The 25,659-nt window shown below is 47.5% G+C and overlaps 2 protein-coding genes across 10 annotated transcripts in view; one reads left to right on the top strand and one right to left on the bottom strand.

Moving 5' to 3' along the window:
- ATP6V1E1 (ATPase H+ transporting V1 subunit E1) overlaps nt 1-15,519 on the top strand; it is a 36,388-nt gene extending 20,869 nt beyond the window's left edge. For 2 of the 3 annotated variants that reach the window (XM_034948495.3, XM_003828290.5), the window contains 5 exons: nt 6,511-6,600; nt 7,596-7,664; nt 9,403-9,497; nt 13,073-13,160; nt 14,951-15,519. In XM_034948495.3, the coding sequence (XP_034804386.1) occupies nt 6,511-6,600; nt 7,596-7,664; nt 9,403-9,497; nt 13,073-13,160; nt 14,951-15,013 (405 nt within the window). In that variant the 3' untranslated portion in view covers nt 15,014-15,519. The remainder of the gene's footprint in view (nt 1-6,510; nt 6,601-7,595; nt 7,665-9,402; nt 9,498-13,072; nt 13,161-14,950) is intronic. The other variant, XM_063603365.1, reaches the window with a different exon arrangement.
- A 1,282-nt stretch (nt 15,520-16,801) lies between these two features.
- The window catches only part of SLC25A18 (solute carrier family 25 member 18), a 30,735-nt gene continuing 21,877 nt past the window's right edge, over nt 16,802-25,659 (bottom strand). For all 7 annotated transcript variants that reach the window (XM_003828287.5, XM_034948897.2, XM_008953656.5 and 4 more), the window contains 6 exons: nt 24,841-24,931; nt 23,962-24,080; nt 20,373-20,538; nt 19,595-19,749; nt 18,008-18,083; nt 16,802-17,592 (listed from right to left, as the gene is read on the bottom strand). In XM_003828287.5, coding sequence (XP_003828335.1) covers nt 17,451-17,592; nt 18,008-18,083; nt 19,595-19,749; nt 20,373-20,538; nt 23,962-24,080; nt 24,841-24,931 — 749 coding nt within the window. In that variant the 3' untranslated portion in view covers nt 16,802-17,450. The remainder of the gene's footprint in view (nt 17,593-18,007; nt 18,084-19,594; nt 19,750-20,372; nt 20,539-23,961; nt 24,081-24,840; nt 24,932-25,659) is intronic.

Raw genomic sequence — 25,659 nt, 5'->3', positions numbered from 1 at the left:
ATGGTTACATTTGTGTTAGAGAAACCCCACTGGTGACCATGTGGAGTAGAAACAAGGAGGGTATGGCTTACCTTCCAGGTCGAGAAGTAGAATGGTGGCAGCAGAAAGAGAAGACAGGCCTATTCCAGAGATCCTAAAAAGGTAGGAATCTGTAGGTCTTGGTGACTTACAGTTGTGATGGGTGAATGCAAAGGAGTCAAGAATGACATAAGAGTTTGTAGTCTAGGCAACTGGTAGATGGAATGAAGATTAGAAATATGGGAAGATAATCCCAGCACTTTGGGAGGCCGAGGCAGGCAGATCGTGAGGTCAGGAGATCGAGATCATCCTGGCAAACATGGTGAAACCCCATCTCTACTAAAAATACAAAACTTAGCTGGGCCTGGTGGGGGGTGCCTGTAATCCCAGCTACTTGGGAGGCTGAGGCAGGAGAATTGCTTGAACCAGGGAGTCAGACGTTGCAGTGAGCCAGGATCACGCCACTGCACTCCAGCCTGGCGACAGAGTGAGACTTCATGTCAAAAAAAAAAAAAAAGAAATATAGGAAGAACAGGTAAAGAATGGTGAAAAAAATCATTGTGTTTGAATTGCCTTAGGATTCCAGGTGAAGCTCTATGAGTCTGTTAGGAGAGAAGAGGAGCTTATGTGGAGACAACACAGAAGTCCCTGCTGGAGCTGTGGTTTTGGATGGAGAATTAGAAGAGAAGCGGGCCAAAAAAAACTGAGAAGCATCAGATTTAATAGAAAATAAATTGCTAAGGAAATGTGGGGGAAAGCAGTTATGTTGGAGAATACAGAGAAGCCAAGGGAACGGCAAACTCAAAATGGTCTCTAATACAGTGTTCAATGTTTGAGAGAATCACAGTGGGAAGAGCATGGTGGTCTTTGGATTTGGCAGTCAAGATGTCGTTTTTCACATTTGCCAGAGCAGTTTCATCGGACTGATGAAGGCAGAAAGCCAGATTGTTATGGCGTGAGAAGGGAGAAGTGCGTGTGAGGTGAGGAGCTGAAGGCAGCGTGCGTGGCCTGTTCACAAGCTGTGTGTTTTAATCTCTTTTGGAACAAATCCAAGTATACTGTTGCATGCAACTTGAATTCAGTATATAGCTTGAGCTTTTATATTATTTCTCTGACTTATAATGAGAATTTTGAGAAGATAAACATTTATGTAATTTCAGTTATTCTAAAGATACTTGTTTCTTTTTTAACCGCTTACAGTCTTAACTTCTTGCCGTCATTGAACCCTGTAAATGAGAGATGTGGAGAGTTGAGGAAACAGACTGTGAAATGATACCGATCAAACAGGATTCAATCTGCATAAAAGCACACATACATGCTTTGAGTGGAGTTTGCTATTTCTAAACTTTTTACTTCTAGTTTTATCCATAGAATAAGAAGTTGTGAAAGGAAAGGAAGTTGTCACGCAGTTAGAAAAGGATATTGACAAAAGATGGAAGGAAGGGGAAAAATACAGAACTGGGGTAAAAATTAAAAGAAAATAGGCAAGTTGTTTGGTGCTTTGGTCTAAGTTGCATAATCCTTTATAGATATTTTTCTGTGTTGATCCTTTTTCCTTGCCTGCCCAGGTGTTTTCCAGGATTAAGAGCACACGCTTTGGAATTCCTTTGAGGTTTAAGTTCCGTTTTTACCATTCCCAGCTGTTCAGTAGGCAGATTTTTAAACCCCATTTTACTCCTTTGAACCCTTCATTTCTTATTAAAAAGTAGGAGAAGGCCAGGCACCATCCCTCATGCCTATAATCCCCACACTTTGGGAGGCTGAGGCAGGAGGATAGCTTGAGCCCAGGCATTCAAGACCAGCCTGGGCAACACAGTAAGACCTTGTCTCTACTAAAAATTAAAAAAATGTAGCCAGGCATGGTGGTGTCCCAGCTACTCTGGAGGCAGAGGCAGGAGGATTGAGCTATGATTGTGCCACTGTACTTCAGCCTAGATGACAGAGCAATGCCCTGTCTCAAAAAAAAAAAAAAAAAAAAAGAGAAACATCTACCTAAAGCTTATTTAGAAAAAAATTAGATCACCTAGGTAAAGTGACTAGTATAATGCCTAAAACAAAATGAGTGTTGAGTGAATGATAGTTCTTTATTATCATTTCCCCAAACCGCAAAACTTACAAGTTTTCTTTTTTCTTTTTCTTTTTGAGACGGAGTTTCGCTCTTGTTGCCCAGGCTGGAGTGCAATGGTGCGATCTCGGCTCACTGCACCCTCCGCCTCCTGGGTTCAAGTGATTCTCCTGCCTCAGCCTCCCGAGTAGCTGGGATTACAGGCATGTGCCACCATGCCAGGCTAATTTTGTATTTTTAGAAGAGATGGGGTTTTTCCATGTTGGCCAGGCCGGTCTCAAACTCCCGACCTCAGGTGATCTGCCTGCCTCGGCCTGCCAAAGTGCTGGGATTACAGGCGTGAGCCACCATGCCTAGCCATAAGTTTGCTTTTCTTTTCTTTTTCTTTTTTTTTTTTTTTGAGATGAAGTCTCACTCTTGTCCCCCAGGCTGGAGTGCAATGGCGTGATCTCAACTCACTGCAGCCTCCACCACCCGGGTTCAAGAGATTCTCCTGCCTCAGCCTCCCCAGTAGCTGGGATTCACCATGCCCTACTAATTTTTTGTATTTTAGGTAGAGATAGGGTTTCACCATGTTGGCCAAGCCGGTCTCAAACTCCTGACCTCAGGTATGCACCTGCTTCGGCCTCCCAAAGTGCTGGGATTACAGGTGTGAGCAACCGCACCCGGCCAAGTTTTCTTTTTTAAAGGAGAATAAATAAGCATTAACATTTAAATTCTGAGACATTGGTACTGAAGTGGAGATTTCTATTGCTGTGGTTAGAGATGAAATAGAAATAAATGTCTTTGGCCGGGTTTGGTGGCTCATGCTTGTAATCCCAACACTTTGGGAGGCCGAGGAGGGCGGATCATGAGGTCCGGAGTTCGAGACCAGCCTGACCAACATGGTGAAGCCGTCTCTACTAAAAATAAAAAAATTAGCAGGCATGGTGGTGTGCACCTGTAATCTCAGCTACTCAGGAGGCTGAGGCAGGAGAATCGCTTGAACCCAGGGGGCGGAGGTTGCAGTGAGCCGAGATCGTACCACTGCACTCCAGCCTGGGCAACAAAGCGAGACTCCGTCTCAAAAAAAAAAAAAAAAAGAGAAAACAAAGAAATAAATGCCCACTGACTCTTCAGACTAGGCAGGGCCAGGGAGATATGGTTTTGATGTTGACATCATAATCAGGTTTTGGTTTCCTGCTTTTGAGGAGCAGGAAATATTTTCAGAATCCTCAGGGCAGTTAGGTTCAGTTGGGCAGATTTTCCCTTCCAAACTCATAAAATACAAATAAGCCCACATGTGAACTGCAGTAGTTTACAGTGAGAGACACATGTTGCTGTGGAAAAGCTACATGAGGAGCCAGATTATAACCAGAAAGTTAATTGAAGTTAGAGTCACACCAGAGGGTGTCACTGGGATGTTAGGAGCTTATCACACGGATGGTAATTATTGATCATAATTTACCTTTCTCTCCCGTGGTGACATAGTGGACAGGCATGCTTCAGACAAGGGATAACACAGTTGATGACAATTAGGTTCTAGCCTGCTTAGCTAGAGTTTAGTTTATTTAGACTCAATGAATTGGCCTTTTAAACTCCTTAATTACCGTTTCCCTGTTTTCCATAGTAGATTCCTTATGCAAATGGCTAGTGGCACACCCCACAAGTTGTCATTACTTAATTGACTGGAGTAGCCTCGTCTCCATACTCGGGCTGTTTATCCCTGTCTGTGTGACCAGTGTGGACAGGGTGATTCCAGCACAGAGAGGAAAAACGTTAGAGGGCTCTTTTGGTGGGGAGGAGCTAAGAGTTCTTTCAGCCAGATGTCTTATAGACAGGGTGTGTATCCCTTATCTGAAATGTTTGGGACCAAAAGTTTTTTGGATTTCAGATTTTTTGGATTTTGGAATATTTGCATATACATAATAATATATTTTGGAGATGGGACCCAAGCCTAAATATGAAATTCATTTTTAGTAGAGATGGAGTTTCACTCTATTGCCCAGGCTGGCCTCAAACTCTGGGTTCAAGTAATCAGCCCGCCTTGGTCTCTCAAAGTGCTGGGATCAGAGGTGTGAGCCACCGCACGTGGCTGAGGCTGTGCTTTCTCTTGAGCCTTAAAAACACAGTTGCCCAGGTTGGAGTGCAGTGGTATGATTATCATTCACGACAGCCTCAAACTCCTGGACTCAAGGGATTCTTGCACCTCAGCCTCCCTAGTACCTGGGACTACAGGTGCTCACCACCTGATTTTTTTTTTAAATTTTATGGAGACGAGGTCTCACACTGTTGCCCCGGCTGGTCTCAAACTGCTGGGCTCAAGCAGTCCTGCCACCTATGCCTCCCATTAAAGACTGCATTTTAAAGTTCTTTAAATCTGGGCATGGTGGCTCACACCTGTAATCCCAGCACTTTGGGAGGCCGAGGCGGGCAGATCACTTGAGGTCAGGAGTTCAAGACCAGCCCGGCCAACATGGTGAAACTCCATCTCTACTAAAAATACAAAAATTAGCTGGGCGAGGTGGCGCACGCCTGTAACACTCAGGAGGCTGAGGTGGGAGAATCGCTTGAACCCGGGAGGTGGAGGTTGCAGTGAGTTAAGATCAGGCCACTGCACTCCAGCCTGGGCGACAGAGCGAGACTCCGTCTTCAAAATAATAATAATAATGTTTCTTTAAAATAACTATCATACAGTATGATTACTTTTTCTCCATTTAACAAGTGGTGTGCTCTGTTTAACTTTACTTACAATTATAAATGAGTGAAAGTATGATTCATTGACCAATGAATGGCATTAAATCTTGTTTGTTTTAGGGACAGAGTATGTATTATAAACCAAAATCTTAGAATAAATAAATAATGTTTAAGTGTTAAAAGTTTCTAAAGACAGAAACTATATTTATCACTTGGTATTTGGAATCTTTGCATTTGGGGCTTAAGAAAGTCAAATGGCCAGGCGTGGTGGCTCACGCCTGTAATCCCAGCACTTTGGGAGGCTGAGGCAGGCGGATCACGAGGTTAGGAGATTGAGACCATCCTGGCTAACACGGTGCAACCCCATCTCTACTAAAAATACAAAAAAATTAGCTGGGTGTGGTGGCGTGCACCTGTAGTCCCAGCCACTTGGGAGGCTGAGGCAGAAGAATTGCTTGAACCGGGAGGCAGAGGTTACAGTGAGCTGAGATCGTGCCACTGCACTCCAGCCTGGGCAACAGAGCGAGACTGTTTCAAAAAAAAAAAAAAAAAGACTTGAGTTTTCTTTTAGCCTTTAAGCCTTATTACTTAACAAATGATATCCAGTGTGTTCTCAGCCATATGAGATTTGTTTCCTGATAGTATTCCTATTTTAGTTATTTTTATTATAGAAGCCAGTGTTTATTGGAGACAGATTAGAAAATACAAACTAACCAAGAAAATTGAGGCTGGATATGTTGGCACACTCCTGTAATCCCAGCACTTTGGGAGATCGAGGTGGGAAGATCGCTTGAGGCCAGGAGTTCAAGAGCAGCCTGGGTAATATAGCAAGACTCCATCTCTATAAAAAATAAAATAATATTAGCTGGGTATAGTGGTACACGCCTGTGGTCCCAGATATTGAGGAGGTTGAAGCGGGAAGATCACTTGAGCCTGGATGGTCAAGGCTGTAGAGAGCCATGATTGTATCACTGCACTGCAGCCTGGGCAACAGAGCAAGACCCTGTCTCAAAAACAAACAAAGAGGGCTGAGTGCGGTGGCTGATGCCTGTAATCCCAGCACTTTGGGAGGCCAAGGCAGGCGGATCACCTGAGGTCAGGAGTTAGAGACCAGCCTGGCCAACATGGTGAAACCTTGTCTCTACTAAAAATACAAGAATTAGCTGGGCGTGGTGGTGGGCGCCTGTAGTCTCATCTACTCAGGAGGCTGAGGCAGGAGAATTGCTTGAACCCATGGGCAGAGGTTGCAGTGAGCCGAGATTGCACCATTGCACTCCAGCCTGGGTTAGAAGAGCGAAACTCCATCTCAAAATCAAACAAACAAAATTGAAATTATTTGTAATCTGGCCTTCCAAAGGTAGACTGTTGGTATTTCGATCCATAGCCAGACATCTGTTTTTTTTCCTTAAAAAAAATGGGGTAATCTTGTATAACCGTTGAATAGCTTGCTTTTCAAAGTTACATCGCGCGCATCTTTCCATGTCAGTCACTTGTGTCGGTTTCTGAACTGATGGTTACCTGAGCTATTCTCTGCTAGGCCGTGGACTCCCTGGGAGCAGAGACGGTGTTACATGCTTCCTTGTACCCAGCACAGCCCCTGCTTTATCTCAGATCTCGGGGAATGTGTGTTGAATGAAAATCCAGCAATAAAATGTGAGGCAGCTGAGCATGAGCCAGGGTCAGCCTCACAGTGGGTTCTGAGCCGACTGCCCAGATGTGTAGATAACTTTTATCTTTTCTAATCTTTGTAGGACCTACTAAATGAAGCAAAACAGAGACTCAGCAAGGTGGTAAAAGATACAACCAGGTACCAAGTGCTGCTGGATGGACTAGTTCTCCAGGTACCCTCATAGACCAGATCTACTATTGATAGCCACAGTTCTGAGAAAATTTAGAATGCCTATTAGAGACCAGCTCTATTCTTTCCTGCTTTCTCATTTCTCTAGTTTTTTTCCCTTCACCCTTTTTTTTTCTTTTAGCTTTTTTACTTTCACTCTTGACCATATCTAAAATGTGTGCTGCATAGGAAAATAGTAAATCTGTCTGGTTGATAAGACTTCCAGGCCTACTACTCAATTATGTAGTCTTACATGACTTAAGGGTCAAATTTGCTTACAATGGCTAGCTTTAAATTCCCTTAATTTGATTTTGCCACTAAAATACTTGCTTTAGATTTAGGATTGAGACCAAGCACTGTATATGTTTTAATTGTTTACTGCTGAGCTGTGAATCCTTATTTTACTTATGTTAATTACAATAATATTTGTCCTCAGCTTGGTTGATGTAATATAAGATGTCTGCATGAATTTTGTTTCTATCACCAAAGGTTTGGGTTCATTTATCTGGTTTGGGATAGATAGATCTTTCCATGGTCTCATGTGGTATATGCCATCTGTTAGTGGAACTTACCAGGGGAAATTTTTCCAACCTAAATGAAAGAACTGTAGAAGCATCTTATTTTACTGTTGCTTTATTTTATTTTATTTTTATTTTTGAAGACAGAGTCTCACTCTGTCAGCCAGGCAGGAGTGCATTGACATCATCTCTGTTTACTTCAACCTCCGTCTCCTGGGTTCAAGCCATTCTCTTGCCTCAGCCTCCTGAGTAAGCTGGGATTATAGGCACATACCATCATGCCAGGCTAATTTTTTGTATTTTTAGTAGAGATGGGGTTTTGCCTTGTTGCCTAGGCTGGTCTCGAACTTCTGAGCTCAGGCAATCCGCCCGCCTTGGCCTTCCAAAGTGTTAGGATTACAGACCTGAGCCACTGTGCCCGGCCTGTTGCTTTATTTTATAGTTTGCATTTTCTACTGACTGTATCTACTATTTCTTCCAGGGTTTGTACCAGTTGCTGGAGCCCCGAATGATTGTTCGTTGCAGGAAACAAGATTTCCCTCTGGTAAAGGTAAAGAACTTAGGATAATTTTTTCCCTCCCTCCCTCCCCCCCCCTTTCTTCCTTCCCCTCTCTCTCTCTCTCTTTTCCTACCTTCCTTCCTTTTCTTTTTTTTTTGGTGGAGTCTCACTCTGTTGCCCAGGATGGAGTGCAATGGCGGGATCTCCACTCACCTGCAACCTCTGCCTGCCGGGTTCAAGCGATTCTCCTGCCTCAGCCTCCCGAGTAGACTAGCTGGAATTACAAGCGTGTGCCACCATGCCTGACTAATTTTTGTATTTTTAGTAGAGGGGGCGGTTTCACCATGTTGGCCAGGCTGGTCTCAAACTCCTGACCTCAGGTGATCCACCTGCCTTGTCCTCCCAAAGTGCTGGGATTACAGGCATGAGCCACCGCGCCTGGCCGTAAAAACCCACTTCTATCTTTCATTCCAGGGATCTAGTTTCCTTTTTTTTTTTTTTTTTTTGAGATGGCGTCTCGCTCTCATTTCCCAGGCTGGAGTGCAATGGTGCGATCTCGGCTCACTGCAACCTCTGCCCCCCCGGGTTCAAGCAATTCTCCTGCCTCAGCCTCCCAAGTAGCTGGGATTACAGGCATGCACCACCATGCCTGGCTAATTTTTTGTATCTTTAGTAGAGACAGGGTTTCACCGTGTTGGCCAGGCTGGTCTCAAACTCCTGACCTTGTGACCTGCCTGTCTCAGCCTCCCAAAGTGTTGGGATTACAGGTGTGAGCCACCGTGAACTTTTTTTTTTTTTAATTGTGGTAAAATACACATACCATTTTAACCATACATTGTGCCATTAAGTACATTTACAATATTGTGCAGCCATCACCACCATCCATCTTCAGAACTTTTCCATTTTCCCGTACTGAAACTTTGTGCTCATTAAACACTAACTCTCCATTATTTCTCTTCTCTTCTCTTCTCCCCCATTCACCTCATATAAGTGGAAACATTCAGTATTTGTCCTTTTGTGACTGTTTCATTTCACTTAGCATAATGCCTTCAAGGTCCCTGTAGTGTGGGTCAGAATGGCCTTCCTTTGTAAGGCTGAATAATATTCCACGGTATGGATGCCCCACGTTGTGTTTATCTGTTCATCTGTCACTGGACACTTGGGTTACTCCCACCTTTTGGCTATTGTGAATAATGCTGCTGCAAACATGGGTATACGGATATCTGTCCTGCTTTCTATCCGTTTGTCTGTATACCCAGAAGTAGAATTGCTGGATCATGTGGTAATTGTGTACTTCATTTTTTGAGGACCTATTATACTGTTATTTTGATAAGAACCATCCTTATGGGTATGGCATGGCACTGCTGTTTGTGGTGCCTGCTGTCTCCCCCTCGTCTGCAACTGCCAGTTGAAGCTCATGTCAGCAGCCAAACTTCTCTTCCCTCCCTTCTCTCCTTACCTACCCCCAGCTTCTAACACTCTCAGCTGGGGGGAATAATGTATCTTCCTCCTGCTGATCCATGTTTCAAATCTAATAACTGCCTCTGGTGTGTTTAATGACCTGCCAAGCCCTGTTAAATCTTGACAGAAACCATTCGCATCTCTTCCCTCCTGTGTGCAGACTGTCATTTTTCCTCAGTGGCCGTGCCGTTTTACATTCCCACCAGCGGTGCCTCTGTTCTTTTACATGGGATAAATGGAGGTATCCTTGCTTGTATAGTCTGTTGAGTTTTTGGATACTTGCTTCGTAGTTCCTAGTGACACCTCTCATTGTGTTCTATACTTCCAGGCTGCAGTGCAGAAGGCAATTCCTATGTACAAAATTGCCACCAAAAACGATGTTGATGTCCAAATTGACCAGGAGTCCTACTTGCCTGAAGACATGTAAGGAGTATTCCTGCTGCTAACAGCTACCTTCTCTCCCTGGGAGAGTGGCCTTTATACCAGGCCTTTTTTAAATGGTATTTTCACCAACGCACTCTTAGACACAAGGCTAGAGCTGTGGTGTGTTCTACTTGCAGCCGTTCCTGTTGTTCTCGCAGTGCTCTCTTGCTCTCCCTTGTTGGCTGGCTAAATATACTCTAAAAGTCTAGTTTGGCCAGGTGCGGTGGCTCACGCCTGTAATCCCAACACTTTGGGAGGCTGAGGCAGGTGGATCACAAGGTCAAGAGATCGAGACCATCCTTACCAACATGGCCTAGGGAGCTAGACTCCCTATCATACCAGTCCACCCTCTGCTCATAGTCCAGTCCTGTCTCTACTAAAAATACAAAAATTAGCTGAGCGTGGTGGCGCATGCCTGTAGTCCCAGCTACCCAGGAGGCTGAGGCAGGAGAATTGCTTGAATCCAGGAGGTGGAGGTTGTAGCGAGCCAAGAACACGCCACTCACTGGACTCCAGTATGGCGACAGAGCAAGACTGCATCTCAGAAAAAAAAAAGTCTGGTTTATGGTCACTGCCTTCCTTCTGCGGGGAGGTGGCCCCCAGAATGAAAGCTAGGACCAGATCTCTGTATTGGATGCTGAGGTAGATACTCCCTTCTTCTAAGTAATAGTTATCAAAACAAGAATTGTGTATGCCTGGTAGTTAGGTTCCTTAGAGATAGAATCGCAAGTATGAGTGGTATTTTTATGACTGTGAGGAAATGACAGAACATTTCTGGGATCAGTGTTCCTAACAAGCTTCGTGTAGCTGGGGTAGGCAGTAGAAACTCCTGACAAGGGGAGAGCCCGTGTCATTTTCTCGATTTCACTGGCCTGTCTGAGGCCACCTAGCCACACTACTGACTAACATTGAAGAAAGTCCCTTGGACACTTTTTTTTTTTTTTTTTAAGACAGGCAGTCTCACTCTGTCACCCAGGCTGGAGTACAGTGGCATGATCTTGGCTCACTGCAACCTCTGCCTCCCAGGTTCAAGCGATTTTCCTGCCTTAGCCTCCTGAGTAGCTGGGACTACAGGCGCCTGCCACCACGCCCAGCTAATTTTTTTGTATTTTTAGTAGAGATGGGGTTTCACCGTGTTAGCCAGGATGGTCTCGATCTCCTGACCTCGTGATCCGCCCGCTCGGCCTCCCAAAGTGCTGGGATTACAGGCGTGAGCCACCAAGCCTGGTGCCTTGGACACATTTTGAAGTTAGCTGATTATCACACTTAGGAATGTAAGACCTAGATTTGAGTCCTATCTTGGCCTTTTGCTACTATGGGACCTGGAGACTGAATTCATCATATGTAAAATAGGATCATTGCTTTTTGCTTTTTTGTTTCATGCAGTGAAGAAAAAAAGATGAGATAGTACATGTGAAAATGCTCTGTAAATGGAAAAGGTATATAAACTCATAAGATTTGCTGTCAGAGTTGGGTTGGATTCCTGATTCTGCCACTTACTACCTGGGTAATCTTGGACTCGTTTATTCAGTTTCATTGAGTGGTGTCGTCCATTTAGTGTTGCTATAACAGAATACCCGAGGCTGGGTAATTCATGGAGAAAAGAGGTTTATTTGGCTCATGATTCTCATGGCTGGAAAGTTCAAGATTGGACAGCTGCATCTGGTGAGGGCCTCAGGCTGCTTCCACTCATGGCAGAAGGTGGAAGGGGAGTGGGTGTGTGCATAGAGACCACATGGCGAGAGAGGAGGCCAGAGAGCCTAGGGAACCAGACTCCCTATCATACCAGCCCACCCTCTGCTCACAGTCGAGTCCTGCCGGAGCTAGAATCCAGGCCCTCGCCACAGTTCATTGCCTCGGGATCTGCCCTTGAGCCCTGAACACCTCCTACTATGCTCCACCTCCCAACACTGCCACATTGAGAATCAAATGTCACCATTAGTTTCTGAGGGAACAGACTCAAACCATAGTAGTGAGCCCTGATTCCCTTATCTGTAAATTGACGTATTAGCACTAACCTCATAGCATTTTTTATCTTATTTATTTATTTATTTATTTTTGAGACAGAGTCTCACTCTGTCACCCAGGCTGGAGTGCAGTGGCACGACCTCGGCTTACTGCAAGCTCCATCTCCCAGGTTCACACCATTCTCCTGCCTCAGCCTCCCGATTAGCTGGGACTACAGGCACCCGCCACCATGCCTCGCTAATTTTTTTTGTATTTTTAGTAGAGACGGGGTTTCACCATGTTAGCCAGGATTGTCTCAATCTCCTGACATCGTGATCTGCCCACCTCGGCCTCTCAAAGAGCTGGGATTACAGGCGTGAGCCACCGCACTCATCCTCTTTTGTTGTTGTTGTTGTTGTTTTTTGAGTCAGGGTCTCTTTCTATCACCCAAGCTGGAGTGCAGTGGTGTGATCTCGGCTTGCCGCAACCTCTGCCTCCTGGGTTCAAGCAATTCTCCTGCCTCAGTCTCTCAAGTAGCTGGGACTACAGGCACGCCCCACCATGCCCAGCTAATTTTTTATTTTTAGTGGAGACAGGCTTTCGCCATGTTGGCCAGGCTGGCCTCAAACTTGAGTTTGGGAGCACCTCGGCCTCCCAAAGTGCTGGGATTACAGGGGTGAGCTACCACGCCCGGCCAGCAGTGGCATCTTTTATCAGACACACATGCAGTCGTGATAGGGCCTCATCAGTAATGAGCAGGATTGGGCTTAAGAAAACATTCAGATGAGGACTGAGTGATTTGCAAACTGAGATGAAATCCTCTCTTTTTCATTTTGTTGGGGAGGGCTGGCTGTGATAATTAAAACAGGTTTTGTAACATAAAATCAAGTTGACACAGGCTGGGCGTGGTGACTCACTCCTGTAATCCCAACACTTGTGGAGGCAGAGGTGGGCGGATCACCTGAGGTCAGGAGTTCAAGACCAGCCTGGCCAACATGGTGAAACCCCGTCTCTACAACAATACAAAAATTAGCCAGGCGTGATGGCAGGTGCCTGTAATCCCAGCTACTGGGGAGGCTGACGCAGGAGAATTGCTTGAACTCGGGAGGCAGAGGTTGCAGTGAGCCAAGATCGCACCATTGCACTCCTGCCTGGGCAACAGAGCGAGTCTCAAAAAAAAAAAAAACAAATTGACACATAGTGTCACTTGGTAAATGACAGTTATTGAGATGAATACAGTCAGTTCTCTGTATCTTTGGGGTCCACACCTGTGAATTCAACCAACTTTTTCTTTTCACTCCCTAAACACTACAGTATAACAACCATTTACATCGTATTAGCTATTTTAAGTGCTGTGGACATGATTTGCAATATAGGGGAGGATGCGTGATGGTTGTATGCAAATACTACGCTGTTTCATATAATGGACATCCAGGCGGGGACTGGGGTTTCCTGAAACCAACTGTGCGTTACATCTTCAGAAGCTTTTTCAGTTCCTTTCAAGCCTGTTGCTTAGGTTGCGCAGTCTACACACCAAGACAAGGGCATTCCTCTGTGGGAGTAAAGGGTACCATGTATCTTTCTCAAGTCTTTGAAAATGATTATTTCCTGTGCTTTTTTTTTTGCAGAGCTGGTGGAGTTGAGATCTATAATGGAGATCGTAAAATAAAGGTTTCCAACACCCTGGAAAGCCGGCTGGATCTCATAGCCCAGCAGGTGAGTGTGGGGGTACTTCTTGGTAGTTGGTCTGCTGTTACTTTGAAGTGGGACAGAGAACACGTGTCCATTCACTGGTATTTGGGATTTGTTGCTGTCTTTCCACAGTTTTGGACATTTTCTCAAAAAGAATGAGAATTGGGCATGTAGTAGCATTTGCTGAGGTGGTAACATTTACATGAGGGTGAATTTGGGGTCAGAACAAGGGTTTTGTTGACCTAGGATTCAAATATGTACATTTTACTACATGTAAGGTGCTGACAAGTTCTTTCTCTAACAGGAGTGATGGGAACTAAAGCAAATACTTGTGTTTTTTTGTTTTGTTTTGCTTTTTTGAGATGGAGTTTCACTCTTTTTTGCGCAGGCTGGAGTGCAGTCTTGGCTCACTGCAACTTCCACCTCCCAGGTTCAAGCGATTCTCCTGCTTCAGCCTCCCGAGTAGCTGGGATTACAGGCACCTGCCACCACACCCGGCTAATTTTGTATTTTTAGTAGAGACGGGGTTTCACCATGTTGGCCAGGCTGTTCTCAAATTCCTGACCTCAGGTGATCCACCCGCCTTGGCCTCCCAAAGTGCTGGGATTACAGGTGTGAGCCACCGTGCTCAGACACAAATACTTATTTAAAGGAATTATCATAAAGCTGCTGGCTTTTCAGATGTTTCCAGATTTGTACACAGGAACTCTAGGAAACAAGCCAGGAAAATTCCATTTGTTCTAAAATGCTGGGCATCTTCTAGACTTCTAGTGGTAGTCTATTGCTGTGGCTGCCAACCTAGTTATTCCCTGACCTAGATATGCAGTTTACTGTTTATGCAGATACTTGTCCTATAACTAAAGCACTTTCACCTTGATTTTTTCATATTCTGGTAACTTAAACCTCAGAACATTGTTTCCTAGTAGCCACTGTCCCATCCAGTATCATAGCCACTACTCACTTACGGATATTTAATTAAACCGAAAAATTCAGTTTCTCAGCACACAATAACCACCTGTAGCTAGGACTGACCTGTTGGACAGCCGAGCCTTGGAAGTCCAGGGTTAAGTTCTCCTAAGGATTCATCAGTGGCTGTAGCAAGTGCTTCCAGCCTAAGCTGGCATTGGAAGTGTTCTTTGCAGCTGCTGTGGCCATAGTAGGCACTCAGTAAATGTTTGTTGAAGAAAGAGTGTAGATGACCCAGCATATTGTGGTGAGATGATTATGATGAGTTAAGTCTGAGATAGTAGTGACTTTAGGTTTTTGTTTTTTGTTTTTTTTTTTAGTGTGTCCCTTTTGTAAGCAGTCTGAACCCCAGATTTGGGATGAGTTAAGTTTCTCACCAAGGAATGTGTTACTTGCTTCAGGGAAGGAGAGGGTGGCTTTGATGTGCGTGGCTTTGTGAGTCCTTCCCAGCCACGTAGAGGTTCATGGCTTTCCACCTGTGGTTAAGATGTGCAGCACTCCGGCCGGGCTTGGTGGCTCACGCCTGTAATCCCAGCACTTTGGGAGGCCGAGGCGGGTGGATCACAAGGTCAGGAGATCAAGACCATCCCGGCTAACATGGTGAAACCCCGTCTCTACTAAAAATACAAAAAAATTAGCCAGGCACGGTGGCAAGCACCTGTAGTCCCATCTACTTGGGAGGCTGAGGCAGGAGAATGGCATGAGCTTGCAATGAGCGGAGATGCGCCACTGCACTCCAGCCTGGGCAACAGAGCGAGACTCCGTCTCAAAAAAAAAAAAAAAAGATGTGCAGCGCTCTACAACTTCTTCAGCTGACATTGCGTATTTATTGCACTTTCTCTCCACAGATGATGCCGGAAGTCCGGGGAGCCTTGTTTGGTGCAAATGCCAACAGGAAGTTTTTGGACTAAGCCTTCAGGAGGTGGAGCTCGTCCTCAGCTCTCCTGCTGTGATGTGGAAGCTTCTGATATGTGAAGAAGCGCGGATGTCTCTGTAGCTTCCTCTTCACTGCCCCAGTATTGCTCTGTATTTATCGGCGATGCCCCTCTGTCACTCATGCCTTGCCTCATTGTTCACAATGGTGGAAAGCTTCATGTAATATGATCAGGACCCACCTCCAGTTCTTCTGAAAGTGTGACAGTGTCCAGCTGGTTCTGCAGCACTAGGGGAGGGGCAGATGGTGGTTGCATGGGCTTCCTGGGTCTCTCCACTCTCCGTCTGGCCTAAAGGTGATGTATTTGGTGTTTGGCCCCGCAGTCCCCACTCTTGAGGCTTAAGGCGCATGTGGCACACCACTCCTTCCAGCAGTAGTCGCTTTACTGTTACCTGTTTAGGCCTAGAAGTTTTCCCTCATCTGTAAATGTGATTTAAAATCTAAGCCATGAATATGCTTTATTTATTAAAAGAGTTATGCGGATTTAATGTGATTTCTAGTGTAAGGCACTACAAATTTAGGTTTTGACAGTCAAATTCTTACTGAGGCACCTAGAAAAGAAGTATTTTCCCAATCCCCGTGGCACTTGATGGTGACAGCTGTCAGCACCTGGACCCGTTAACCCTCTGGGGGTCTCCTGGGCTGTTGCCCGTTGTTCCCAGCCCATCACCAGGAGCATTCTTTCCACCCTTGCAATCTTCCACACACCCCACATGGCTCTTCAGCGTGACCTGCACAACTTTATTGAGGAAATAGTTTTATTACTGTTGCCCGAATGAGAAAAACCAAGTTGTTTGTTTTTTCTTTTTCTTTTTTTTTTTGAGACGGAGTCTCGCTCTGTTGCCCAGGCTGGGGTGCAGTCGTGCCATCTCGGCTCACTGCAAGCTCCGCCTCCCGGGTTCGTGCCATTCTCCTGCCTCAGCTTCCCGAGTAGCCGGGACTACAGGCGCCCGCCACCACGCCTGGCTAATTTTTTGTATTTTTTGGTAGAGACGGGGTTTCACCGTGTTAGCCAGGATGGTCTCGATCTCCTGACCTCGGATCCGCCTGCCTCGGCCTCCCAAAGTGCTGGGATTACAGGCGTGAGCCACGGCGCCAGACCCAAAAAACCGAGTTATTTTGGAGCAGGTCACTGTGTGCTGGAACCAGATCCTTTCACAGAGGCTCTGTTCTTCCTTCCCTGTCCCATGTTTTATTTTTCCGTAGGTGACGACTAAGAGCTGCCCAGGGCCTTGCAGCTAGTACATGGTGGAGCTGGGACTTGAACTGAGGTCTGTCTCCAGGGCCCATACTCAAATGCAGTTCTCATAACAGAGAGTGAGGCCCCCAGGGCTGACCATGTTAGCACCATCCTCTTCCTTGTTAGCCCAGGTTTCACAGTAGGTGGGACTATTGTAAACACCAGCTCCTGCAGCAGGTGCTGATTTTCTTAGGACTTGGCCCTGCTGCTGTGACATTATCTCTCCTGTAGCAGCCTTTGGGGGAGGAATCGAGGTGCGTGAGGAGGGCTCTCACAGCAAACTCAGCTCCTCAAGACGATTCACTTATGAAGGGATAGAATCAAGGCTTAAAGCCCAGTGTCACTAACAAGCAGATATTTCCCTATGGCTGTGTTCCTCCACCCCCACAAGTAACAGTTTGAAGAGTGACGGGGGTCTGCTTCTATGCCCTTTTTGATGTTTGGTTTTGAAATGGACGTAGAAAAGTAGATGGTGATAGCATTCACTGCAGCCTGTCTGCTGTACCCACTGATGAACAGATGAGATTTTAGCCATTCACCTTTATTTCAAAGTGTTCCTTGGTTACAGGGAGGGGTGTGCAAGAGCCTGGGCTCTGGGGGAGGGGCTGGGCTGCCCAGTCAGAGCCGGCCTTGGCCCCCTCAGCCATCCAGGGATTCGAAAGGGTGCTCGGTCTCAAACTAGGTGCTGACTCTGAGGGCTTTCACAGTCCCTTGAACTTCTGATCCTCCTTTTCCTCAAAATCAGTGCTAGGACTCCTAAGTTATGGAGTCCAAGATTAACAATGCTAAATCCTCAAGCTGACTGAAGAATGCCGAGTTTGACTGTGAAATAGAAATGTTAAAATACAGAAACAACCCTTCTATTGTGACTACCTGTTAAGGTCCTGCAATTAATACAACGAAAGTACCATTTTTGTTGAAAAATAGGTGGTTAGGGGCTTCCAAAAGCCCCTGGTAGCTGTGCCCACAAAGGAAAACGAGCGTAGACACGAAGGGGAAGAAGGCTGTGCTCAACTTGTTAGAATATAGGGCTGTTTCTCCGGAGATTGAGGTAGCACTACAACGCAGAGGACCAGGCAGGCCAGAGTGGCCCCACCTGCCCTTGCCCCCTCTAGGCTAAGTAAAACAGCTAGAGAGAGGGCGGCGAGCGCAGGGACTTGACCTCCAGCTCTGTCTAGTCAAAACACTTTAAGATGCGCTCTCCAATCCCAATAAAATAGACCCCTTGAGCAATCCCAAAGAGAGGTGCTATGACCAGTGCCCGGCAGCCAGCGCCTTTCATGAAGGCAGATGGTCCCTCCTGAATCCAGAGTTTCCTGGGGAGAAAGAAGAGCCAGTGAGCTGATGGGCAGGGGCATTCTGCAAGCAGCCCTCAGTGGCAGCCTCTCCGTTTGTGCACCTCTCATTTCCACAACAAGAGCAAGAGGCCAACGGTGTGGGAGCTGTGCCTTGCCCGCTAGGTGCACGCAGGTTGGTTACTTATGCAGTTGGGTCAAGGCCTTGGAAACAGGCTTGATGTGGCTAGAATCTTTGGTGAGAGATGCTGTAGGGATGCCAGGAAGAAGAAAAAGGCTCCCAGTACATTCCGTTTTCTTTGAGAGGTGAGGGAAAGACAGACTTCAAAGAAACCCAGAGCCCAGCAATTCAAGTTGGTCTCTAAATCCGGTCTAGGCAGACACCCACGCAGAGGAACCTGTCCCAGCCACCATTTGAGGGGACACTGGCTCTCACCTGGCACAGTCGGTGATCCCACTGTACACGTCCTCGCCCAGGCCTTTCTTGAGGGTTTGGATTCGAGTTTTCAGAACTAAATCAAGTAAAAGTTAAAGTAAGTAGTGAACAGCTTACTTTCGGTGTCCTCCCCTCAACACTAAGGGGCTGGGTCCTCCTGTAGAGCCACCACATACAAAACTGACTCATAGGCCAGGCGCAGTGGCTCACGCCTGTAATCCCAGCACTTTGGGAGGCTGAGGTGGGCAGATCACAAGGTCAGGAGTTTGAGACCAGCCTGGCCAACATAGTGAAACCCCATCTCTACTAAAAATACAAAAATGAGCCGGGCGTGGCGCGTTCCTGTAGTCCCAGCTACTCATGAGGCTGGGGCAGGAGAATCGCTTGAACCAGGGAGGTGGAGCTTGCAGTGAGCCGAGATTGTACCACTGCACTCCAGCCTGGGCAACAGAGCAAGACTCCGTCTCAAAAACAAAAAAAGAAAAAAAAAAAAACGGTCATGAGGCCAGTTCTGCCATTGTGTGATCTATAAGTGGAGGTCTTCCTCTTTGGGCCTCAGCTATAAAATAAATGAGTCATGTTACTGTGGCTTTGTTTGGTTTTGTTGAGACAGGGTCTCGCTCTGTTGCCCAGGCTGGAGTGCAGTGGCACAATCAGCTCACTGCAGCCTCAACCATCTGGGCTCAAGTGATCTTGCCACCTCAGCCTCCCAAGTAGCTGGGACTACAGGCATGCACCACCACACCCAGCTAATGTTTTCACTTTTTTTTTTAGAGACAGGGTCTCACTTTGTTGCCCAGGCTGGTTTCAAATTCCTGGGCTCCTGTCTCGGTCTCCCAAAGTTTTGGGATTACAGGCGTGAGCCGCCGCACCTGGCCAGGTTACTGTTGGTATAGGAAGTCTACCGGCAAGTTTAGGGAGCTGGAGGCAGCCCTAACACGGAGGGAAGCGTTGTCTTCTCACGCCGCGTTTAGCTCCCACCATTAGCCCCAAATTTTATGTATTTATTTACTTTTTGAGATGGAGTCTTGTGCTGTCGCCCAGGCTGGAGTGCAGTGGTGTGGTCTTGGCTCACTGCAACCTCCACCTCCTGGGTTCAAATGATTCTCCTACCTCAGCCTCCCAAGTAGCTGGGACTACAGGCATCCGCCACCACACTCTGCTAATTTTTTTTGCATTTTTAGTAGAGACGGGGTTTCACCATGTTGGCCAGGATGGTCTGAAACTCCTGACCTCAGGTGATCCAAAAGTGCTGGGCTCCCAAAGTGCTGGGATTGCAAGCGTGAGCCACCACACCCGGCCAGCCCCAAATTTTAACACATCAGCAATAATTTATAGCTGGGGCTCACAACTCTTCTGAGGGGATGAAAAGCTAAAGGAATCAGCATCTTGAAGGTGAGGGATGTGTCAGGGATGAGAAACAGAAGGAAGGTCTCTTGGGACCCACTTTCTCCGTGAGGGCCTCTAGTGAGCCTCTGCCAGCAGCCAGATTGCAACCCAGTATGGCTTCCAGGGTCAGGCTGTTTCATCTATAAGTGCAAAATTACTATTTATCCCATAGAAAGGACACGTCTCCCAACTCCTTACCATCTAGAGGCGTCACTGCGACCGCAGCTACGGAACCTGCCACACAGCCTGACACGAAGGAATGTGCAAAGGACGCCTTACCGGCGAGCTCGTTGAACCCCAGGTTGTTAAGGTTGGCAAACAGTGGGAAGTAGATGATGGAGAAAGGAATGTCTCTGCAGAAGAGGAAGGAGAAACACTGAGCTCCGAGCTGCCCTGGGGCTGCCACCCAAGGTGAGACAATGAACTTTGCTGTGAGCTGTGGGGCTTACAGTGAGAGGAGCCACGGGGACTCATCCCTTCTTTTGTGCCCCGTGAGCGTGGGTGAGGGACAGCAGGGGGCAAAAGAGCTGTTGCCATCTGTTCCGCCCTCCCAGCTCCTTCCTCTGCCCTGCAGCACCTGCAGCCTCTTGACTGCCAGAGGCAAGTCCGAGGCGGGAAATGCGTTCTGTACAGGGACAGGCAGGCTAAGGGAAGATGAGGGGCCTGGCCACTCATTACTATGAACTCTGCGGTCCTCTGTAGACAGGGCTTTCTTAGGTGCCTTTGGGCCACAAAACACCCAGCCTTCCTGTGGGCCTGGTCATCACTATGCAAGCGGCCTAAAACTTTAGTCTTCTAGGTACCCATTCTGTGCCACCCTGGCCAGTTCCAGACAAAACAGGAAGCATGGAAATCGTTTGCTCACCTGGGTTTGGATATTCTGGGAAGGACACAGAGGCAGATAGGGACAACCAGCTCTCTGGCCCTCGTGCCCTCCCCTGTGCACTTGTCCTAGGGAACTGGAAGAAAGGCTCACCTGAGGAGAGTGGCACCCAGGCCCTTGTAGAGCCCAGCCAGGCCCTGAGTGCGGAGCAGCTCCCAGGCAATGAGGGTGGCAGAGGGGCGCCTGTGGGTGGAAGCCGAACCAGTTGTGTAGGACCTGGAGGTGGAGGGTGCTGAGGCCGAGCCCTGATGATGGATGGCTGGAAGGGAAAGGACAGACCTCATCACTACCTGGTCCCCAACAGATGCTACGAAACACTCCTGAGTGTGGCTCTCAATCCCTGCCCCTGGGACAGTTCAGAGGCCAGGCTGACACCTCAGCTGGCATCCAGAAGAATGTCCTAATTTTAGAATGTTAATTTTTGGCTCTCAGGACGTCTTCCTAAGGTCTACAGTATCTCAGGAGCTATCCCAATGCTGAGAACACTTCCCAAGAGCACAGCCACAGCCTGGCCCGCTTGCTTCTCCGCCACGTTCCTTAGGGCTCCATTCCTTACCCTCCCATTAAAACTGGTTTTGATCTGGCTTCCATTTCTAAACCATTTCTCAGCCTATGTAGGTCATTTTTATTTTTAGTTATTTTATTTATTTTTTTGCAGTGGTGCGATCTCGGCTCACTGCAACCTCCGCCTCCTGGGTTCAAGTGATTCTCCTGCCTCAGCCTCCCTAGTAGCTGGGGTTATAGGCACATGCACCACACCTGGTTGATTTTTGTATTTTTAGTAGAGATGGTGTTTCACCATGTTGGTCAGGCTGGTCTCAAAACTCCTGACCTGAGGTGATCCACCTGCCTTGGCCTCCCAAAGTGCTGGGATTACAGGCATGTGCCACCATACCTGGCTGATTTTTGTATTTTTAGTAGAGAAGGTGTCTTACCATGTTGGTCAAGCTGGTCTGAAACTCCTGACCTCAGGTGATCCACCTGCCTCCCAAAGTGCTGGGATTACAGGCGTGAGCCACCGCACCCAGCCTAGGTGATTTCTAGACACAAAAAGAATTTGTTGCTTTCCACCATTAGGCAGAACATACGTGAAATTCCCGTGTCCTAAAATGCTAATAGGATGGAATGGTCTCCTTCAGGTTTCCAGGGCACCTCCTCCTGCTCGTCCTCCAAGATAAGGTGAGCAGGTCCTTCCCACTCTTCCCTATTTGGTAGAATTTGATTCTTTAAATCATTCAGAGCCCATCATTTGATAAGTTCAATATTACTCATTAGAATGGAGTTATACCACATTTAAAATGTTGTGAGGTGGCCGGGCACGGTGGCTCACACCTGTAATCCCAGTACTTTGGGAGGCCAAGGCGGGCGTATCACCTGAGGTCGGGAGTTCAAGACCAGCCTGACCAACATGGAGAAACCTTGTCTCTACTAAAAATACAAAAAAAAAATTAGCTGGACGTGGTAGTGCATGCTTGTAATCCCAGCTACTCAGGAGGCTGAGGCAGGAGAATCACTTGAACCTGGGAGGCAGAGGTTGCGGTGAGCCAAGATAGTGCCATTGGACTCCAGCCTGGGCAACAGAGTGAAACTCTGCCTCAATAATAATAATAATAATAATAATAATAAATAAATAATAATAAAATGTTGTGAGCCCCATTAATAACCATGGGATTTGCGACACTGAAATTCTGTATTTCTTTTCCTAAATCTCAGTGTCTGAGAAGCTTTGCTTAGATTATAAGTCCTTGCCAAAAGGAAGCTATTCCCAATGTCATGTCCCAGATTTGATTGGTATCCAGCAGGAAAATATTTCATACTAGGAATCTAGTTATCTGCACATTTTCTTTCTTTTTTTTTTTCTCGAGATGGAGTCTCGCTCTGTCGCCTAGGCTGGAGTGCAATGGTGCGATCTCCGCTCGCTGCAACCTCTGCCTCCCGGGTTCAAGTGATTCTCCTGCCTCAGCCTCCCGAGTAGCTGAGATTACAGGCATGTACCAATCCACGCCCGGCTAATTTTGTATTTTTAGTAGAGACGGGGTTTCACCATGTTTGCCAGGCTGGTTTCGAACTACCGACCTCAGGTAATCTGCCTGCCTCAGCCTCCCAAAGTGCTGGGATTACAGGCATGAGCCACTACGCCCAGCTGCTTTTTTTTTTTTTACTGGAGACAAGTTCTTGCTATGTTGCCCAGGCTGGGCTCAAACTCTGGATCCTCCTGCCTCAGCCTCCTGAGTAGCTGAGATTACAGGAGTGTACCACGCTGAGCCAACACCACTCCATCATTCTGAGAGGACCAGGATTTAGGAAAGGGCCAAATTTCTCTTCCAAGAAAAAAACAAAAGAATGGGAATGATTCTCTTCTCCCTTTTTATGCCTTTCTACCAAAAGCCAGCTTCTATAGCATAAAATACTGACTGGAGGTTTCAGTGAGCCAGTCATTGGCATTTCTTTTTTTTTTTTTGAGACGAATTCTTGCTTTTGTCCTCCAGGCTGGAGTGCAAATGGCGTGATCTCAGCTCACTGCAACCTCTGCCTCCTGTGTTCAAGCGATTCTCCTGCCTCAGCCTCCCGAGTAGCTGAGATTATAGGCACACACCACCATGCCTGGCTAATTTTTGTATTTTTAGTAGAGACGGGGTTTCACTGTGTTGGCCAGGCTGGTCTTGAACCCCTGACCTCAGGTGATCCGCCTGCCTCGGCCTCCCAAAGTGCTGGGATTACAGGCGTGAGCCACCATGCTGGGCGGCATTTCTTTCTTCCTTCCTTCCTTCCTTCCTTCCTTCCTTCCTTTCTTTCTTTCTTTCTTTTTTTTTTTTTTTTTGAGACGGAGTCTTGCTCTGTCTCCCAGGCTGGAGTGCAGTGGCACAAGCTCCACTCACTGCAAGCTCTGCCTTCCAGGTTCACGCCATTCTCCTGCCTCAGCCTCCCAGATAGCTGAGACTACAGGTGCCCGCCACCACGCCCAGCTAATTTTTTGTATTTTTAGTAAAGATGGGGTTTCACCGTGTTAGCCAGGATGGTCTCAATCTTCTGACCTCATAATCCGCCCGCCTCGGCCTCCCAAAGTGCTGGGATTACAGGCGTGAGCCACGGCACCCGGCTGGCATTTCTTAAAATCTTTAGGAGATCAAGTCTAATTGTGAAGAAAATGTGACAGAAGCCTTAAGTATTTTCTGACCCTCTGAATCAACATTCTCATTTCTGCTATTTGTTCTAGAGCTGGCAGCATTGATGAAATGGGTAACCATAAATGAAGACTTTTTTTTTTTTTTTGAGACAGAGTCTCACTCTGTTGCCCAGGCTGGAGTGCAGTGGTGCAATCTTAGCTCACAGCAACCTCTGCCTCCCAGGCTCAAGTGATTCTCCTGCCTCAGCCTCCCGAGTAGCTGGGATTATAGGCATGCACCACCACTCCCGGCTAATTTTTGTATCTTTAGTAGAGATGGGGTTTTACCATGTTGGGCAGGCTGGTCTTGAACTCCTGACCTCAAATGATCCACCTGCCTCGGCCTCCCAAAGTGCTGGGATTACGGGCATGAGCCACCATGCCTGGCCAAAGACTTCTACCTGCTTGGAAAGTTGACTGGTCACACAGCCTAGCAAATGAGGTTGGGATGTGGGATGTGCCTGGTTCCAATCCCAGCCCTTTACTGTTCCCATAGGAGGTGGGGACAGGCCTCACCCAGGCGTCCAGCATCCTGCAGCTGAATCTTGAGCATTTCCATGGGACAGGTCACCACCACCTGGCACATCCCAGCCCCACACCCGGCAAGCATCTCCATCTTCAGGTTCCGCTGCACCCTATGGGAACAGGCGTCAGGCTCCTTCAGCCGCAGGCCACAGGTCTGCCCTGGTGCAGCTGCCCTCTTGTGAGAGGGGGACTTTCCCTGGATGGCACCCGTGGCTGCCACTCACCCAGCTGGTCAAGTCATCAGCTAGCCCTTAGGTGTGGTCTCTGTACGGACAGGGACTAAGTTTAAAACAAAGCCTGCTAGGGAGGTAGCACCGCATGGAAGCTGAAAACAGTGACAGAGAAAACTACCCAGACCAGGCGTTGTCCTGGATCCCTTCAGGAACATCACTGGGCAATGTGAGGCACAGAGAGAGCTAGAAAGTGTTTGGGGGCTGATTTGTTTTTCCCGAGACGAGGTCTCGCTCTGTGACCCACGCCGAAGTGCAGTGGAGCCAACATGGCTCACTGCAACCTCGACTGCCTGGGCCCAAGCGATCCTCCTTCCTCAGCCTCCTAAAGTGCTGGGATTACAGGCATGAGCCACTGCAGCCAGCTTGGTGGCTCATTTTTAAAAATTTATTTAAAATTGATGGATTTGTCTGTATATGCTATATGTTCTCTATATTATCTGTCACACTTCCAAAGTATACCAGCTCATTCTCTCCCTTCACTCTCCAGCAGCCCAAACACACACCAGCCCTTAGCCATGTGTGCACATATTTATATGCATGCAGGCAGGTATACTGAGGCACATTTGAAATCTTCTTCCTGCCATCTCTCCCAAAAAACACACAGTGAAGGATCCAACCCCACCCCACCTGGCCATACCCATCTTCCATGAGCAGCTGCCGGAAAAAGTCGTTGGCCGCCAGCTTGATGGCCTTCTCTGGAGTGACCAGAGTGAGGTTCACTGCAGCCCCTGGAAGTGAAGGACAAGATGGGGAGTCAAGGCCATCCCAGAAATAACAGTTCCCCGGGTCTGCCCTTCAGCCCTAGCCAGGCCAGTCACTGAGTGAAGGGCATTTTTGGGGCCAGGTGGGGCTCCTGAGCCTAATTCACTGAAATAACTTTCCATTCCCACTCTCTACCACATTCTCCTTTTTTTTTAGATGGAGTCTCGCTCTGTCGCCCAGGCTGGAGTGCAGTGGCGTGATCTCGGCTCACTGAAAGCTCCACCTCCCGGGTTCACGCCATTCTCCTGCCTCGGCCTCCCTAGTAGCTGGGACTACAGGCGCCCGCTACCACGCCCGGCTAAATTTTTTTTGTATTTTTTAGTAGAGACGGGGTTTCACCGTGTTAGCCAGGATGGTCTCGATCTCCTGACCTCGTGATCCGCCCGCCTCGGCCTCCCAAAGTGCTGGGATTACAGGCGTGAGCCACCGCGCCCAGCCCCACATTCTCCCCTTTTTACGTATTTTTTTCTTACGGACTCATCAGTTTGGTTATCAGGAAGCCATTTTATTTTTGTTGCTGCTGGTGGGGTCGCTGATGATAAAACAGCAGTTCCAGTGACAGGCGCCAGGCGCAGGGACTGGGGTTCCGCTCCTCTGTGCCGCACAAGCCAGTCCCATTGGCTGCTAACTCGGGGCTGTCTAGGGTTTGTGTTTTGCTTCTCGGCGGCACAAGCATACGAGCTCCGGCTCAACT

Source organism: Pan paniscus, chromosome 23 (genome assembly GCF_029289425.2).
Source record: "Pan paniscus chromosome 23, NHGRI_mPanPan1-v2.0_pri, whole genome shotgun sequence".
Classification (NCBI taxonomy): domain Eukaryota; kingdom Metazoa; phylum Chordata; class Mammalia; order Primates; family Hominidae; genus Pan; species Pan paniscus.
Note: the sequence above shows the minus strand (reverse complement) of the source record. Positions and strands in the feature narration are given on the sequence as shown.